The sequence below is a fragment of the Watersipora subatra genome, chromosome 3 (assembly GCF_963576615.1).
Source record: "Watersipora subatra chromosome 3, tzWatSuba1.1, whole genome shotgun sequence".
NCBI lineage: Eukaryota > Metazoa > Bryozoa > Gymnolaemata > Cheilostomatida > Watersiporidae > Watersipora > Watersipora subatra.
In genome coordinates this window covers 56,292,485-56,313,351 of record NC_088710.1, presented here as the reverse complement: position 1 = coordinate 56,313,351, position 20,867 = coordinate 56,292,485, and the positions used below count along the sequence as shown (strand labels likewise).

The 20,867-nt window shown below is 36.6% G+C and overlaps 1 protein-coding gene across 1 annotated transcript; it reads left to right on the top strand.

Moving 5' to 3' along the window:
• Positions 1-3,226: 3,226 nt before the first annotated feature.
• LOC137390000 (uncharacterized) lies at positions 3,227-20,552 on the top strand. Its single transcript, XM_068076216.1, has 10 exons — positions 3,227-3,333; positions 3,617-3,790; positions 4,670-4,741; positions 9,978-10,103; positions 13,267-13,361; positions 14,806-14,873; positions 15,727-15,951; positions 18,628-18,803; positions 19,716-19,873; positions 20,326-20,552. The coding sequence occupies exons 2-10, from the start codon at positions 3,665-3,667 to the stop codon at positions 20,537-20,539; spliced, it is 1,260 nt and encodes a 419-aa protein (XP_067932317.1). The 5' UTR covers positions 3,227-3,333; positions 3,617-3,664; the 3' UTR covers positions 20,540-20,552.
• Positions 20,553-20,867: the final 315 nt, after the last annotated feature.

Genomic DNA, 20,867 nt, shown 5'->3' with positions numbered 1-20,867 from the left:
GAAGTTTTCAGCAATATCATAAGCTATCTATGCCGATTAAAGACACCAAGCAGGAAAGCTGCTAGTGGAAAATAATAGGAAAACCTTGATCATTGGTTTTGAGTCAGCAGCAAAATCTGTACATGGCTTTGCTCAATATCTTTTCAGCAACTACCCTTACATCAACTACTTCCTAACCTTTAAGATCAACCAGGATCACATTGAGACTCTGTTTTCCAAGATATGATCTAAGGGTGGCTATAACAATAACTCAGATGTGCAGTGCTTTAGGTCTGCACTTTGAGCACTGCTCATAAAAGCAGATATCGCGCCAAGTCCTAATGCTAACTGTATTGATCTGGATGTAATCGCTATATTAAAATCAGAATACACTATGTCGCTTCAAAGCAGAAATCTAGTTCAACCATTCTTAGACAAAAACTATCTCGTCTAGTTATTTTCAGTCATGACTAATGGGTGTTTAATACAGTGGTCCAGCGTAACTGCTTCTAAATCTCATTTGATTCATTAGTTTGTTATTAGTTTAATTTCTATTTGGTCAATCTTTGTATTATCAATGATATCGAAGCTTCTAAATCATTGGTATTATCCATTATTATGTGTGTAAGATTCTTGCCTTTCTCATCCAAAGTCAGTTTTATATATTTTCAATAAAATATGCAGTCTCAGATGCACAAGCTATGGAATAATTGTGCAGTTTTTAGTGCTAAGTCAATAGGAATTCATAGATCAGCTGATTCACTCTACACATCACCATGACGTCGCATCATCCTAATTATAGGCCTCACCTATTTTGATTATTCGCATATCTAGGGTTTACTATATCTATAGTAGCAGGTAACAATTTAACTGATAAAAAGTCACTCTAGGATTTGTAACAAATGGGCTACTAAGTAACCAGCCATATTGCATTGCTCTAGCAAGCTAAAGGATACCGGCAAAGCGTGAATTACCCTTGATCGGTGGGGCAATTTCTTAGCAACAAACTTTCTTGAAATTGCTTATTTGGCTTTCGGTATTATCAAAACTCGACTATATCTGCACAGGGTTGCACTACTATTGCAAATATAGGACTTGAAGACTGCTCAAATAGGAATTATTAAATTTTGTAGAGTAAATTGCACCAAATCATAGATAAAATAACATTCGTGTGAGTTGTCTGAGCATTTAATGAGAAGGTAACTCCATTTTTTCACTCTGCATTTGACAAATGCGTAATAAAGAATATTAATTACTGGTCAGAGCAGTTACAGAACAATTTTTATGTAGTTAGCAGAAATTTTTACGAATGTTTTAGCTAAATATAAATGTATCCGCAAACAGATGCCTTGAGCCTCTCTTTCACATTATCAATGGAAACAGTTGCGTTCACTGTCACTAAATCAGTTTTCAGTCTACTGCTAAATCATATTACTATTGCAAGATTTCAAAATCGTTTGTGGCGGACCAAACATGTAACCATCTAAGCTTAGTGTATGATATACAGAGCTGTACTCCTAACAGCCCTATTACATGAAGTTGAGACCTGGACACTCTACCAAACACAAGGGAGGAAGCTGCACACAGTCATGTTGAGACAACTACGCAGCATATTGAATCTCAACTGGAAAGATGAGGTCAAAAACATTGAAATCCTTAAAAGGGCTGGCTTCTCATCCATGGCGAATATGGATGAGAGGCTAGCCCTGAAATGGCTAGGATGCTTGCGCAGGATGGGTTATGAACAATTACCAAGACTATTATATTCACAACTCTACGACAGGAAGAGGAATCAGGCAGACCAAGACTGAGATACAAAGATGTAGCGAAGCGTAGCATGAAGTTGAGGGAACTAGACAAGAGACAAGACTATGGCATGTTTAGTTGGCAACTTTCTCTCACCAACTAGACATGGCAAAATAGGTGGAAAACAGAGCTGCATGGAAGTCAGTGATAATGCCTAAACTATAAGACAGAATTTGTTGAAACAACTGACTCCAAGAAAGAGAACTCTTTGTATTCGTTAAAATTATGTCTATTTCTTTACATCAATCAGAGAAATTAGAGAGGTATCAGATGGACTGGTAATGCTTCTGCCTTTAAGGATATGCGAAAAGTATTTTTAGTTCAGGAATTTTGTATCCCATTTTTTAGCAACTGCATTGGTTCATTTGGCTGCGAGGTTGCGCATTACTAGTTTTAAGATTACTGCTAAGCCTTGGAGATAGGCCATTTTTTCCATTCTTCTGTCCAATCAGCAGCATGAAAATCCAATCAAGTTTGTCCGGCAGTACCAACCAATGAGCATATTCAAATTTCAAAAACCCTGCTTTCTCTTATAAATATCATTTTCTGGTATTTTCTAGCCGATTTATTTCTCTTTCATCATATTGTACTGCCGCTATTGTGTATAGGAGTTCTGTAGTTTATTGACGAAGGTGTGCTCCAGATTCCCCAGATAGCGCGACGCCTTCTTGCCCTCTTCACAAGCCAAAGCAACAACTAGCGATAGGAGCTAACTAAACATTGTTAACTTCTGCCTCTGCTACATATATCTTACTCTTGAGACTGCCTTGACCTTTGACCTCTCTCGTTTACCTTCTTCGCAATTTTATTCTCTTCTTACCCTCATCCGGCAATTTTTCTTTTCTAGCTCTCTTGTGTCCCTTGCTTCCTATCCCCTTGACCGTTTTTAGGGTCAACCTTTAAAAAACAGCCTACTATTCTTGCCAAACCCTCAATAAACAGATTGTTCAGCGAGTAGCATAGCATGTCACTATTTCAATAGGTAGAGGCGTAAACTCAAACTGCATTATTTTATTGAAGTGTATTTTAAGTAGAATCACACTGAATTTTTAAGGTTTTATTTTCACCCCTTTCTTACTTTCTAACCCGCTCTTTATTAAGTTGGCAGCTTTGTTATTCACTGACAGCTCATAATGAACATCTTAAATTAAAATTTTCATTGGAAACGAGGTTCTATTTATGATATGCGAATTCCTTGCAATTAACTCGGTCAACAAGTATTTGTCCACGCGAAGCTAATGCTCCACTGAAGAAAAAATAGTGTATTTTTTGCGCGGATACCTTATTGACTGTGCTAATTAAAAGATTTGGAGTTAGAAAACAACATAGAAACAATATTTATAATTATTACTGTACGATAATAAACACAATCATAGCTTGAAATAAATTATAGAGAACTCCATTACAACTTTTTCATTTAGTAGGTCTCCGTATTCCTATGTCGAGGAGAGCTGTAGCTTGGGAGTCTTTTGTAGTTAGTTGAATGAGAAAAGACAGCGGCCTTCAAATCACATGCATCTTTGATCACAAGAAGTATTCGCTTGCCATGTAAGTTAGCTTCCTTTTTTTGTTGTAATAGCTGTTATTACTTGTTAGTCATGAGCTTTTAGCAAAATGTTTAGATTTCAGGCTAGGAAAAACATTCTTAAGTAGTGAATGTGGTTTGTAGCAAAGGTAACCCACAACTAATCTTAGTCTAAACATAGCTAGAACTCCCTATATATATGTGTAGTTAGTTACAATATGCAGTGACAGCAATCTGGGTCAGCATGATCGTTTAGATTTTGTGTTAATACTATCTAAATATAGGTGAAATTGCCCTTGTCCTTAGTTTTAGAATTTAGAACAAAAATTGAGGTTCTAGCTGAGAGCTGCTTGTATGGCGTTCATGAGGAAGCACCGTAAAGGGAGCAAGACAGATGCAGACATTGAAGGGAATGCATATGCTGTGCTCGAAGAGCTGGCAAACTTTCACAGTGGCTGGTTGACTAAAAAGAGTTTTGTGGTAGGTCTTAAATATTAGTGCATCGCTTAAAATCAAACTATACCTTGTTTTTGCACCAAAATCTAGTAATGAACACCCATAGCATGTTCAAAACCAGACAGCCTATGCAGGTGAACAGCCGATCTAGGATTAATATTGGGGCTTTTTGGAAGCTGTTCTACTCGCTTGCCACAAAACGCACTAGATTAAACATCTAACATTCGCGCAGAATGCTCACGGTTCAAACCTTGGTAGCCCTTATCGTTTTTCTGGCTTCCTACAACAGTTGGTTATAACTTAAATTGATTAGGCTCGCTCGCCGTTGTGCTCAGCGACTTTTTCATCACCAACAGTTTCTACTTACTATGAAATGTACGACCCGACCCATAGGTAGAGAATTTTGCAATGAAATGTGTGGCTTAGCTCGTAGGCAAAGATTGCTAAGAGATCATTGAGCCTTTAGTTCATCATAGATTGTATGCAGGCAACTTTGTGACAACCATTCTTGCTAACTTGCGGAGTCAGGATAGGTCTACATAGGAAGTTTGATATTAACTCTCAAAAGCATGAACAGTAGGGATGATCTTCATGAAGCATCCATTTATGATGATACCAAGATAAACCACAGGAGCATCTCCTTGCTTTTTGACTAGACGCTGTTTATTGTAAGTTCTATCTTGTTACTTAGCATGCAAGTAAGCTTTACTGATCTTTAGCTTCGCGATCTCACAATTTTTATCTTGGCCACATTTATATCTGATAACGGCTCAGTACTTTAATGGCCAGATTCCTTGTATGAGTTTTCTTATCTGGAGTAAAGAGTAAAGCTAACAAATGACATAGCCATATAGTCAGCTGCTCTACTATTTGCCGTCATACACACAGTATATCTTATTTTAGAAAAGTAAACAACTATGGTGCACTCTGACTGGAAAGTGGCTGTCCTTTTGGAAAAACACAGCGGAGCACGAGGTAGGATGGTGATTCTATTGTTCACTAATATAAAATTGGTATAAAACAACAAACAGGCAGCGACCAAAGGCATCGAGTTGAATAAATCATTAAACATAACATAGAAAGGCTAACTTTATTGGTCAATGTACAGCCAATGTGCGTATTGAAGCTCACGGCGTCTGTATAAAGCATCCTCAGAAAGACACTGTTGTGATGTCTGCGTTGAGCATTGGTGACCTAAACAATTCGTTTGTGGAATTTTCCCTTGACCTTAGAAAAGGCACAGTTTTTCAGAATTGCGTACTTATCTTGCTGGTTGCTTCCAGTTGGCTCTTTTCTGTATGTAAACATTTGTTTTAGGCTTTTAGTCATTCTGCTACGGCAAGGCTTCTTATTCATTTTCATTGGTGAACTCCATGGACTGGCGAGGGTAATGCCACTTTCCTTGTTTTGAATAAAACAAAAAAGGCTCAAAACATAACAAATAACAGACATGTGTGGAATATATGAAAACAATGTTATTTGAAGGTCATTCTAAGAAGTCTAACGCCTGCCCACAGCAGTAACATATAGAAACAACTCCCTTTATGGTCTTTGGCTTTTTTTTGTCTCTTCTCTGCTATTGCCTGATCGAAACGTGTTTCCTTGTTGGTACGTAAAATGCGCAGATCATTTTCACGATTGATGGCTTTATAATATTTATTTTTGATATTAAGCAGATATGAAAATCCGGATTTACATGGACAAGTTGTTGTGATGACAAATTCACGTTATTTGTCATCACGACTGATTCTTGTGCTTCCAGGAACAACTGCCCGCACCCCAATCAGGAAGTCCTGTGTTGAAAATTTCAATTAAATAACTGCTCCCTGTTGTCAGGTCTTGATAATGATGATAGGTTTACCAATCAGAGCTAGATAGGTATAAGCCACTTAGCCAGCCGAGTGAGAGGCACTTTTTCTGGGGAGCTCCAAGAGCGTACCGCCATGTAGCCCACCTTTAAGTACACACAGCCCTATTAAGCCATTCTATGTGAGAAAATAGCAGTGGTGCGAACTTCTACTCTTTAATTTGTTTCGATCACTGCGTACCCTGTTCATTCATGATGACATTGGAAAAGCTGGATTTTCAGACATCGAAATATAGAAAAATTCCGTAATTTTCACTACATTACGCAATAAAAAACAAGTTGTGATATATCCACCAGCTACTTCTAACATTTACAATCGGAGGTGCTCTATGCCCTTCATATGACCCACTTGCGATTTTATTTGTGGTTTGAATTTGGCCAAGAATCTTTTAGTTCATAGTAAAGTCCATAGTGAGCCATGGCATGTTAAGGCAATCACTAGGAGAGGTTTGACTGAACCAATATTGGGTGAGAGTCAGCCAATATATAAGCAAAGATCTAAGGCACATTGACTTGAGTGTCAAAGATTTGTTATGGTCTAGAATCTGGATGATTCCGTGAGAGGAAGTTAAATATTACTATAATAAGAGCCATGTCTGACCGTCTGAAGCCTCGGTTGGACTTTGCAAAAAAATATTGCATCATACGGGATTTAAACACACGGCTTTGAGCATGGTAGAAAAACACGCTAACAATCACATCACTCGACTGTCCACTAGTATGTTGGAATAATTGTATGCATAGCTATTACATCTGATAATTTGTCTTGCACATTAGACTACCAGAGTAGTAGTATTAATAAATCTCTTTAAGATCTCTACTACTATGTCAATATCATCCTTTCAATTTGCAAAAAATTAGAATAATGGTATTCTGTGTACAGAGTGGAACGATCCTATATCGTATTGTACTGAACAATTTGCTCTTGTCAATAAATCAATCCTTTGATGTACCATAGCCTCCTGTTAACCTGATTATAGTTGTTGCACCCTAGCATACTGTGACTCCGTGATAATGGCTACAATTAGATCCTTGTTTCTTTATGATTTCCATCAGAGTATAATGAGAAGCCATCCATGTATGAGGTTACACTCCACTTGCACCCTAACATCCTACCGGTAATCATGCTATCTCATTTCATATTTGGTGTATATAATGGATAGATGTAGCTTCTTAATTTTGACTGGCTGATCATCTAGTAATACCATTGAAAAACTATAAAGCCATATAATCCTTGAAATGAAGTGTACAAATGGTAAAAACGGCATTTTATAAAAATAGTTGCAGGACAAACACTTTTCATTTGATCAAAAAATATTTTCAAGATTTGCAGTAACATAAGGTCAATGACAAAGCAAATTATTGTCACTATTGCTGTTCAGTTATTTGCTTAAATGACTAAAAAGCTCATTGCTATGAATAATATATTTTACACGGTAATGTTTTTTTTGGTTCTAGGTTTTGACAAAACTTTGTTTAAGATTTGTTTGTAATACGAAAAAAATCGTATTTCAATTTTTAATAAAAAATGGTTCGATGAAATGGTTGGTTGGACAATGAGATGGTTCAACAGGAAATTGGTGTGGTTCATTATGTCTAATAAGGTTAAAATCTACTGGTATAGACAGTCCAATATCTTCTGCTCAAATCTTATTTGAAGCCATAGTTCTTGCTAGCTCAATTGAAGTTGATATCGTGGTGTCTACAACCTCTCTCATAGTATGTCTGTCCAATTGAAGTTGATATTATGGTAGTGTCTACAACCTCTCTCATAGTATGTCTGTCCAATTGAAGTTGATATTATGGTAGTGTCTACAACCTCTCTCATAGTATCTCTCTCTCTCTATGCAATCCCTCTCTTTAGACTAAGATATCTGCTTGCTTTATTGATGTGTTAGGTGTGTTTTAAGATGGCTCCGTAGTCCGATCATTGCTCTGCATTGACGATTGCAATGTGGACATTGGTAGTCATCATTCATCAAAGTATCAGATGAGCTACACCGCACTTTTCGTGCTGCTTTGAGCTCCTCTCTGTGACGCATTTTTTCATTTTCAAGTATCTTCACCCCTTTATGAGTTAGAGTTCTCCATCCAGTTCTTCTCGTGGCATTCCATTCCCAGGTTTCACATCTGATGTGACAACGCTTCAAGCTATCTTTGAGACAGTCTTTATAGCGCTTTCTTTGTCCCCCCTGTGACCTCTTCCCATTTTCTAGTTCGGCATACAGAATCTGTTTTGGTAGTCTGTAGTTTGGCATTCTAACCAAGTGTCCAGCCCAACGAAGTCTGTTCTTAACGATCATACTTTCGAGGCTGGACATCTTAGCTTGTTGATACACACTATTGTTAGTGCGTTTGTCAGACCATTTGATCATTAGCAGTTCTCTCATTTTCCTTATGTGATAGTTCTCCAGAACCTTGACGTCAGTGCTGTAAGTAGCCCACGTTTCTGAGGCATACAGTAGTGTGGGGACAATTACTGCCTTGTACACTTTTAGCTTGGTGTTGACTTGCAAGACTGGATTTTCAAACACTCTTTGTTTCAGTTTGCTGTATGCTATGCTAGCTCCCTGCAGTCTTCTCTCTATCTCCTTCCCTAGGTCGGCTTTGGAGGAGAGATTACTACCTAGGTATACAAAGTCATCTACAGGGCAAAGTGGTTCGCCTCCGGCAACTATGCGTGGAGTGACTATGTTTTTTCCAGGTTTCGGCTGGTACAAAACTTGAGTTTTGTACCAGCCAAAACCTGGTAAAAATACAACCTCTCTCATAGTATGTCTGTCCAATTGAAGTTGATATTATGGTAGTGTCTACAACCTCTCTCATAGTATGTCTGTCCAATTGAAGTTGATATTATGGTAGTGTCTACAACCTCTCTCATAGTATGTCTGTCTAGTCTGTATTGTCAGCTGCCTATTTGAGCATAGGACCTTGCCAAGAAAGTTTGACTAGCCATAGATTTCCTATGTAATCTGTAAGTGAATTATATTTTGTAGTACAAGTGCTTGTCTATTGAGGTATATTTCTATTAATAGAACCAAAGTTTTAAATATTTCTCCTTGGGCTATCAAACTTCGGAGCACTTGATAACTCTTTTTTGTGTATATTTAGAACTTATCTTTGATTTCGTTGAGCTAATGAAGTCTATAGGATAGAATAGTGTTTTTCAAACTGCTCACACGTGTCATGCTTGTGGTAGTTTTGTTAAACATTGAGCAGGTGTAATTAAATTTTCATGCACATTTACAAAAACTCTTAAAAGTGATTTGGTCTTCTAGAATGCTGCACATGATGATCAGCTGTTTAGACGCAGGCTAGGTTTTCTATATGCTAGATATCAAGAGATGTACTTTACTAGCTAACATGTTGGAAACTAACTTCTGAGATTTATGTTTCTCTTAGATTTTAAATGTTTCTGTTCTATGACAAGGGAATGAGCTCTAGAAGTTTAGTGCTCTAGAGTGCCTCGCCCGTAAACAGCAGGGTCACATTTTTATTCCTAAAATGGCCACTGATGATACACGATAAAAATGAACTTTGAGTTACTTCTTTTGCCTAATTCAGCAATTCAGATATTTTGCTGTGGCTACCCTAATGACAAAAATAATTAATACATGAAATTCATCAAGCTTTTAAGGTTCAAGTGGTTCCTACTATATCTACTAGTACCCTGCAGTCTGCCACGAGTGATCATCAGGTGAAATAACCATCTGCACAATTCTTACATTATCTGAACTGAAGCAAGGTAGAGGATTAGTGCAGGTGGTAGAGTGTTGGCCTAGACCAAGCTGAAAGCTGAGAGTTCAAATCCCATTAGAAGCAATCTTATTTTCCAAACCTGTAAGTGTGGCTTCGAACACGGCTCTTACAATTATAGTATTACATATTACAATCCATCTATAATACATCTTACAATTATAGTATATACAATTATAGTAATGATTCTATGAAATAATGGCAATAATTGTGGAGAGAAGTTGAGGAAGTCAAACAAAATTTTCTACATGTACCGCTACGTTTTTATATTGAGAATCATCCTCTCCTAAATGACTCTTTCGCTTCAGATGTTACAGCTAACAAGGTCTCCATCGTTACTAGCATTTTTGGAACTAAGAAACCACATTCACTTCGCTATCACTATATTACACAATCACTGTAACAGCTGCGGCATCAGGATGGTGTTGTGAAGTTTGACTTTGTCTGCTCTGCTCATTATGTTGTATATATAGCTGGTGGTTGATGGAAATCGCATTTAGAGTATAAAGGATAGGTTGTTAGTAGCCAACACTTGACTATATGTAGATGAACATGGCAATATTTATTAGCATCTCAATGTGTTTGCAGGACGCGAAGGGTGGCCAAAGCTCTGATGCCCTTGACATGTGTCTTGCACACCAGGTCGCACGATCTACAAATGCAAAGACTCCATTTGGTATCGATATTACTCTTCATAAAGAGAAAATAACTTTGGTAAGATGAACCATCTGCTCCTCGTTGTCAGTAGCTTTTGTGGAACAACCTTGTTAGAACTTCACATGCTGAATTACAGTTGTTCGACCTCATGGCGCTATGTCTGTGCACGTTTTTGCTGGGTCAATTTAGTTAACAGAGAGCTATGATTATGACAAACAAGGAGGAAGTTTAGTTGAAGAATAATCGGAGAATCCTCCAATCAGAAGTGGGCTAATGAAAGATTATAATCCTAGTGACAATAGCTAGTAAACTACTAGTTTCACAGTTTTCTTTTTCATATTGAGTTACGATGTACTGTATTACATCACTTACCATTTAGTAAGCATACGAACACTCACCTCTGTGCGTACGCTACTGTAAGTATATTGTGGTGCCTCCAACACCTTCTAAAACTTGCACCTTATAGGTCCTGTAGACACAAGTGTGGTCTCCTCAAAGCCAACCTGTTGTTTGTAGCCCAAGTTCCTAAAATGTAACCAAGCACATGGACAAACGCATGCATATATACCGTAACATAAAATACTAGTAAGGCTATTCTATTACAGATGTTTCCAGGTGGCCACATGCCTAGTAGCAAAGCCATTGCAAAATGATTAGAGGTAAAATTGGAAAATGCTTGAATTTTATGATCTTTAAAACGCAAATGAAAAAAGTAGAGTTGTTGTGAATGTGGTTAATCAGCCGGAACTAAAAGCTGAATAAGAATGTCAAATAGTGTTTATTACAAGCGAATTGCTTTGTTTTTACCATGCTCTGCTGTTGGCATAGCGACACAACTCCATATGGCCCTGCAATACCATCATGGAAACAGCTTTTTCGCTCTCAATCTATTGTGATTCAGTGTCGTTATTTGGAAGCGAAACACCTGTGTGATGCGCCATCTTTGTAACATGGAAACGGATTTAGCGACCAATGCCGCCCTTGTTCATGCGCATGGATCTTGCCTTTCTGTTGCTTCATATGCAACAGTTTTTATTGTTGACATAAGGGGTCACACAACCATCGCTCTACTATAGCCCTCGATAGAAACTATGATCTGCTAGTCGGCCCAGCGTAATGCTTCGGCGCAGGCACAACACTAGGTGTCGCTACATTATCACTGAATGGAAACTTAGTACATATCTCAGTTTCAGTCACATGTCATATATAGCAGGTTCAACCAATACCATATATATCATGGTTTTTTAAAAGAAGGCCCCGATCATAGTCAGCGTAAAACTCGTGGGACCAGCCACACAAGTGGCATGACCCTTTGGGTATTTAATCTAATTAGACAGGGCAAACAACTACCTTTATTGACCGGTCATATTATATCCTAGAATTGTTTCCTTTAGAACGTGTGTTGATCAACTTGCTAAAACAAGCAACTCACTATTGTTGTTCGAGCGTCAGCATTTGTGAAGTCTACGGCGGGAACGTATCCAATATTATCATTTATAGCTAAACCCTGGTTACCTTTCATGAAGCTGGAAACATAATGTCAAGCTTTTAGGTGGCAGCGTTGATAAGTTATGATTCACGATGCACATTTGATCAACAAAAGTCTATTTATTAGAAGATAGATATATAACTATGAAATGACATGCTCCAGCAAACATCGACAAAAATTAGACCGGTGCCATTTGTATGATTCATCGTGTCAAAAATACATTGCTTATGAAGAAAAGTTGACCCTGCAACATTGTAAAGCAATAAATATGGCTGACACGAGGTTGAGTCATTTATTGTTGCGCAGTTAGCGCAGTTGCTCAGTTAATAGCAGTTAGTGTGATCAAGAGAGTTGCAGTATTACTTCGGCATTCATCAACACATAGAATGAGAATTGATTGAATTTAGTAAAGTGTCGATCCTGTGAAGTGTCAAGAACAAACAGACAAATATATCTTCTCTTTCTTTCTGTGGTTGTGTCTATAGCGTATGATAGCAGATCTCTACTCAGTTGGGTTACAACTTTACATTTAACAAGATCCTTATTTTAGAATATCGATCAAATTGGCTTTTGGACGTCTCTAAGACTAATTACGAATCTTTTTTGTTTGGTTACGCAGAAGTAAACATACTTATGCTATCTTTAATGCCCTCACATAAGCAAATACTCTGGCTCACTTGAACGAATAAAATATATTATTCAAATAATTTTATAAGACAAGATAAACACCTTTTACATAGAATGAATAAAGTATTTCTACCAGTATTGTTTAAAATTTCCTAGTATCATCACAAAAGGTTAAAGGTGACGCTATATGTTGATCAAACAGAAGAAACAGCTGCATACGCTCATCAGTACGAGTTTAGGACCAGAGTTGACTAATAGAGAAACACTCATGGTGTCATTTACTAAGATGCCATAGAGCAATAGTGTAGCAACACCTGGGTGTATCAGTACTGAAGTAGTGTACTATGCTGGGTCTACAAGCAGATCTTGTTTCCATAGAGCACTATAGTAGAGCAATGGTTGTGCGACGCCATATGTGTGCATAGGAAGCAACAGAAAAGTATGACATAAGCAGACGCCCAAGTGCAACGCTAGGGATCGCTAAGGCTGTTTTCATGGCACAAAGACAGCGTGTCACACAGGTGTTTCACGTTCAAACAGCAACAATGAATCATGATAGAATGAGAGCCACACGACTGTTTTTGTGATGGCATTGCAGCGCCACATAGGGGTATATATCACTGCGCCATCACTGTATGGGAACTTAGTAACTGAGAGTTAGTACTATTGAGCAAAACTAGTGTGTTGTTTTTATTGAAAGCATTCTATTGCAGAACAAGTTAATAACCATGGTGGAGCTATAATAAATGCAAAATATTTCATCGTAATGTCATGAAAACAATTTTGTACAAATACCCTATTTTATAAATTTTGTAATTTTGCAGTTGGTTGGCCAATGAGTAAAAATTGAAATCATATTCAAAATAATTTTGGATTTGGGCAATTGTACATTTTTCGACAGATTCAAAGCTATCAAGGTTACGAGTTGATTATATTCCAAAAAGTGTGTTTGGTGTACATAATTATTGTACCATGCTACAAGCAGATCATCTGTACACATAGAGCGGAGTTGAAATTTTATTCGTTCTTCGAACACAATTTAGGTATTAAAAAATTGCTTTTGTGTGAGTCAAATGTTTGCAACAATGTTGTCTTGATTGACAGGTTGCCCCTGACATGAAAGAGTGTGAGGGATGGATACACAAACTGCAATTAGCTATGCAATATACAAAGAGAGCTGAATCTCTTAGGCAGTCATGGTATGAACATATACTACGCATACTTTGTGGCTGAAATATCCTTAAATATAAATACTTCATGAGAAACGAGGTATTTTGATCTCGATAAGACCCTTGTTAGCAAGTCTAAATAACTGTTTAATTAGTAAACAAATTTACAGTAAACGCTGAACTACTACGCCATACTAGTTGTAAAATTAGGAGTTGCTTCCTCTTTATTTTAACTGATACGGAGAAATGAGCTGACAACTCTCTGTATTGCAAATTGTTTTTGTTGCTGTTTGTCAAGCATAGATGAATGCCTGTCTGAGTTGATGAATTTTTAAAAGTCATGTGAATGTTTTACGACCTTTTCGCTAGTTTACCTAGACAACTGAACAGAGAGTAGTTAGTCACTGCTTCCGAAGCTAACTGCAATCACTGATTACTCAGAGCAATATGATGAAACCCTCCAGCTTGAAATTAGATTTTAATGCACATCTTCTAGCTCACACTAGTTTGTCACCTAGATCATATCATTTGGTGCAAAGCAACTTTTAGTTTGTTTTTGTTAGAAGACATTTGTAGTTGTCTTAAGTTTACGATGTTCTCTAAGTAGTTGTTGCTTCTCTTTTTGTCATCTTCTCATCTTTAAAGATACCGCATATAGGTATCCATTTTTATAAAGATAGCATTGCTTCTTTGTCAACTCAAAAGTCACCTCTCTAAAACATGTGTGGCAAAGTTTGCATCTGTAACAAAAAATTTAAGCTTTACAAATTGCAAAGTTTACACCTCTTTTTACATTATATTTTCATCTTTAAACTTCTTAAAAGATGAAAATATATTTTAGACTAGTTGAATGCCCGCCGTTGCACAGGTAATAAAAACAGCCTATAAACAGGGACAGGCAATGTAGTTGCCTGCCACTTGCAATTAGCCTGGCACATTGCCAATGACTAATTTGAGTTAACTATTATCTGTATTGTTGAACTTACTAATAAGAGCCGTGAGAGCAAGCTTTAGTAACGTTGAGTAACGCAAAGTGCTATGCGTATTTTTACCGAGATAACGACTCATATCGCCTAATGGGTCCATTGCATCTCGCGTAGCTTAATTGGATAGGTTATTGCCTGGTGAACGGGAGGTACCGAGATCAAATCCAGTGCAAAGCGGATCTTTTATTCCTAGATTTTAATAGGTATAGCTGGACAGATCGAATGACTACAGACTTTGAGATTTATATATATAGATGTGTGAAATCTTTCTTGATCATGCAAGGACCTTGACCTTGTAAGCCACCCGTGACCTTCATGTATGAAGGTCACGGGTGGCTTACATAGATTTGTCTTTTGTGTTAATTCACTGAAGCTGACAAAGGGGAAGTTACTGACTTCAGGAACTATTGTTCAAACTGTTCATTTCATTAGCTACTACATTGCAGTCGCTTGCTTGTAAGGTGTTAAGTTTTCATATCTCCTTGCAGCATAGAGCGGGCCAGCATGTCAGGGTCTGAGCCAAGCCCTTGTTTGAAAGATCAAGGCCCACTTTACGGTAAGATTGCTAGTTCATCAATGCATTACAATACATGTACTTTTAAACAGCTAATGCATACGATGTGTATCAGTAGTTATTAATGACTCACTCTCTTTACTAGTGTGCTTTGTCTATTGAATTCTCTGAGCAGGTACACAACAGGTCATTACCTTCTGATGGCCAAGCAGGAGATATATGTATAAGTAACTCATAGACTGAAATCCAAGCAACTCTAAAGACTGTTCACAGAAGCTGAGGCTTAACATTAATCTTATTGCTGTACAGCTGATAAGATAAAACATTTTCTATTTTTACATGAGCTGGTGCAGAGTACATGCAGATCATACGTAAGAGCCAAAAGGTTCAAACTCTGGTGGCTCGTAGTTACAAAAAACAGCATTTACTCTGGCGTTCAACGGCAGTTGAGTATGACTCTGGTCAAGGTTCTCTTGCTATCAAACTCAACAACATCTGGCTAAGTTCATAAAGTGTAAAGGCGCTGTCACAATGCAGACTTCTGCTTGCAATAAGCAAGTTAAGATCATACTTAGAAAGTCATGGGTTATGAAATCCGAAGGCCAGTAAGGGATGTTTAATAGATACCAGCTACAGATTGGCTTACTGGTTTACTTCCGTAATATTTATCACTCTGTTCTATTAACTTTTTACGTAGATATGCATTTATACATAGCTATTTCTACTCAATGTCAAGCTGTCCTTTGTTTGTAACATACATTTTATGATATGATGTAATAATGGGCTAGGAGTGGGTAAGTACATTTTCATTACGGTTTAAGTACGCTGACTCTAAAATATCACAGATAATAAAGGCCACCTTTGGGTAGAGATCTCATCCTGCTTTTAATTCTAGAGGAGTTATCTGATCTTCCTCTATCATCTGCTTCTCACACACCAACCTCCGAAGAAAAGTCAATCGCTTCGGTTCAGGCAACCACGCCAGTACCACCCTTGCCATCAGCGAGAAAGCTTCTGACTCCGACATCACCAACTTCCCCTGCGACAACCCCAGCTAAAAGAGCACCTGCAGGGCCTCTGTATGAAGAGATAGACTTGTCTCATGTTGCCAGCTCTCCAGGTACTCATGCCATATCTCACCTAACAAGACATGATAGAGTCCATATTCATTTGATTAGTGCTGATAAGTGTGTAGGTTGAATGCAGCAACTGAGAGAAGTGTCTTAAATGCACTGTTTTACTTCGTTACTAAAATATGATCATGATAAAACTAACTACAAAGCCAATCTCCTCTTACTATGGCGTACATTCAATATTCAATACCATAGTATATTCAATAATATAATATTTGCTATCGTAGTATATTTAACAATGTAATATTTAATATCGTAGTATATTCAACAATATAATAGCATTTGATATCATAGCATGTTCAATAATAGAATATTCGATATCATAGTATATTCAATAATATAATATTATAGGGAAAAGGTACCGACACTTGTTTATATCTATATTGAAGACGGAACTGCTTTACTTCTTCTATTCAACTGTGCACTCGCATAGGATCTAAATCTTTGACTGCCTCTAGCACTGAACCTGTCTTGCTCTAAAACTTTGGTTTTATTATGTAGGACAAAGCAGATGTCGGCTGATGCCGGCTGATGTGCCGACTCGGCTGATATTAAGGATTTCAAAATATGAGTCAAAGCACTTACTGAACATTGATTAACAAAAATGAAGCCTATTTAAAACACTGAAGATATGAGTAATTAAAATCCTGGACAGTAGTTGTAAAGATTTGCCAAACAAAAGCGAGTATCAAATACATCAACAAATATAAAATAGTCGGGCACTATAATATAATATTCAATATCGTAAGAGTTTCTTTTATTTAATTCTATTGAGTTTTCATGTTATTATTTTTTTATCTGGCCTAATTCATTTTTATCCGCATTCGGTGGTGGAACAAAATAGCAATAAAATCAAATCAACACCATAATGATTTTTGGAGTTGTGACCACAGTATTTACGGCCTCGTCTACGGTAGTAAGTTTTCTTTAACCTATCGTAGTCGTATATTATAAACTTAGCAGCTGAACTAACTCGATATACAAGAATAAATGTTACTGTACTTATATCTTACAGTAAAATAAAAAAGAAAGATAGATTCTATAATAAATCATAAAATAAAAAATAGCTGTTGAAAAGCTGAAAATACATCACATTTTAATAACTCGCAAATAATAAGGGTTTTTATTGTAGTGAATATAGTATATACCGTACAGTATTACAAATGTATGCGTACAGTATACAGTTATAGTATATACCGTACAGTATTACAAATGTATGCGTACAGTATACAGTTATAGTATATACCGTGCAGTATTACAAATGTATGCGTACAGTATACAGTTATAGTATATACCATACAGTATTACAAATGTATGCGTACAGTATACAGTTACAGTATATACCGTACAGTATTACAAATGTATGTGTACAGTATACAGTTATAGTATATACCGTGCAGTATTACAAATGTATGCGTACAGTATACAGTTATAGTATATACCATACAGTATTACAAATGTATGCGTACAGTATACAGTTATAGTATATACCGTGCAGTATTACAAATGTACATGTACAGTATACAGTTATAGTATATACCGTGCAGTATTACAAATGTATGCGTACAGCTGTATACAGTTATAGTATATACCATACAGTATTACAAATGTACATGTACAGTATACAGTTATAGTATATACCGTACAGTATTACAAATGCACGCATACAGTTATAGTATATACCATACAGTATCACAAATGTATGCGTACAGTATACAGTTGTAGTATATACCATACAATATCATATACAGTATCACAAAGCTAGAATACAATGATAATATAAAACTAGAAGGCATAAAATTAACAAATAAGTAGTACATATTTTGTACATAATATTATTTAACAGAAAATGTTACTTGAAAATGCAAAAAAGCTTCATATTATAATTATGTCTTGACCATAATCCTCGGGTGGCCACTTTTAATTCTCTATGATTTATGGCTGTTTTAGATTATGACCAGTTATGATCCGATATGCATCGGAACTTTTTGACTACTTGTAATTATAAATCTCAAGAGCTTAATTGACAGCACAAACTTTTTTGCATTAACAGTAGCAGATAACATTAAGATTGGGGTGTTAATATTGTTTTAGTGTAATTTCAACCAAATACCAGGTTTTATCAACATCTTGAAGTCATGAAAATTAACAGAAAGTTTTGCGATCTTTGCAAAATATAGACAGGAAACCGCTGTGATGCTTTATAACTATGTTAAAACTGGATTACCTAAAAATTATCAGCTCAAAATCCTTATTTATGAAAGCAGAGCGTGTTAATAATTTTTGAACAGATGACTTTCCAGATTAGCAAATTTTTCAATTTTTCAAATTTCAAATTTCAAGTCAAATCTCTCTATTATTCTCCATCATGTAAAATGCAGCATATGAGTATCAAAGAGGCAGCTTTGAAAATCAGTCTTTCAACTTAGCGGTTGACTCCCAACATTCTCGACAGCAGGTTACTCATAGATATATATACCTATATATATGTTTATATATCTATGAGGTTACTACATTGAATAAGACTGTTAACAAGCTAGAGGACTGGCGGAGGTAGCCAGTGCCTTTGTCATACGTTGTCAGTGATGCAGAAACAGGGTTCAGCTTTCATCCTGAACTTGAGTTTTGTAATCTTTTGTCCTGTACTGTTTATTGAATTACAGACAATAGTGCTCCGAGCCAAAATGACCAGCCCACAGTTGAGCAAAAGCTCCTTAAGGGCAAAGAAAATACAAGCCTCTCTAGACCAGCAGCCAACCACACGACACCATCGCTCAGGAAAACACATTTGATGGCTGCGTTGCCGACCTTGAATGAGGGTGACGATGATGTGATGACTGTAAGATTTTGGTAGTCACAAATTAAAAATCATCTTTTAGTAATATCTAGTACGTATTTTAAATGGTACCCTATTCAGCCCGTTCTTAGCTATTTCCAAAATACTCCATGCAGAATTCTTGTTCAACTTTGGTGAGTATCGTGAAAATTTTCCCTTGGTATAAATAACCACCCAGTTTAGGGTACTTACCATTTCCCACATGCCATGGCTACAGCTATTTAGAAAGTCATTTTGTTTTTATGTTGTCCAGCTAAATACTTTCTTTTTAATAACATTACTAGTTTTCACTTATGTTTGAGATTTTTAGCTGTATATGTTAATCTACATTGTATAGCAGGGTACTATATTGTTACTAGCTCATCCCTCCCTAAACAATTCAAGTATTGAAAAGGCTCAATTTTATATTTGATTTTTTATTTTTATTACGTTCTTGGCAGTTATTGCATTTTAAATTGAAACCTTTTTCAAATTATGCCACAAAAGAATGATAAAAAAGAACATCAGTTAGCCATTTAAGAGTCATCTCCACTTGAAACACTTGAAAAGAGAGGCAGTAGTGAACAGAAAACTTCAAAAGTGAAACGTTACTTATTCACCGAATTAATATGTAAAGAAGAAAGGATACATGTATATATGTAATATATTTATGTATTTTATAATTTATGTCTGGATTATAGGGGTGTATCTCTGTAACCCTAAAGGGGTTCAAGTAACAAAAACTACAAGTTTGTTTTATATAAGCTTGGTTGCCATCTATAAAACCATTCAGGTTGTTCAAGTTGTTTATATTGGCTCGCCTGATGATAGCATCTTTGAATTTCAAAGTTCACAAACTTGAATGATTCGGCTCAAGTCCTTTTTGCACTGACAGCCGATCACAAGTTTTAGTTGCTGTGCTCGTATTTGTAATAGGAAACCGTTGTCAAATCTGACGATGGTCCTGAAGTGGTCAAAGTGCGGATGAGGTCTACCGTATCTACTTCTGGTGAAGAAAAAGGTCTACCTTCTGTTGATGATCTTTATACAGCCATAGTAAAGAAAAACAAACTGGATACGGCCCGAGAGGACAGGTGCTGCTTTCCAAATTAACATACGTTTTTTTATGTTGGAGGGTACAAACAGACGACAAAAGACTATTTTAATTGAATATGTTTACTGTATGAAACAAATTTTGTACAAGGTCATTTTAAGGTCATTATAACAGATTTTTCTAGGCTGAAAAATTAAATAACTCGGATGCCCTTCACTTTTGCTAGCATGTGATTGTTTTTCGCAGTAGCTTAGGTGAAATTGAAAACTCTTCCTGTTCACGCTCATCACCGAAACATTTTCAATTTATGTAGTCATCAAAATTCCGTGGAAGAATAATCAAATACTTCTCACATAGTGTTTTACCTTTACTCTTGGCTTCTGTAAGCTTTGTGCTTGACCTATAAAAGTTTTTGGTTGACCTCCAAGATTTTCTCAATAGGCTAGGATTCTGGAAACAGCTTTGAATGCTTCTCTTCTATTATAATTTTAGAATATCTACTATTTGGAATTCGATGGAAGAAACAAAACCAGATCGTTTAATTTGCAAACTTGAGCAAGAATCTCCAGCTATCAAGGAACTGAGACGGCTCCTTGATCAACCATCCCTCGCGCCTGATGCTCAACTAGCAGACAATAATACCGAATATAGTCAACTTGAGCGAGGACCTCATATGCAAGCCTTCTATGAACTGTTGTACACATGAAATATAGTTATATTATGTCTGTATTTGATTGATTGTAATTTACTTTTCATATTTTTAATTTATGTTCTGATGCACTGAATCATTTCCAATTTATGCTGGACTAAACCAAATCCACATCACTCTATTGCCTTAGGAAATGATCCAATCATAGAATTAAAATTCAGTGTCAAGTGACTAATAACTAGGTTGATTGATGCTTTTGGTATGCAAACCATTTACGACTGTTGATAGCCAGTGCGCGATGGCATGGCGAATTTACGTTGAAATAGTCTTTGACCCATGACCTTGCATTTGATGAACTACAATTCACGGTGAATGCTAACTAGCT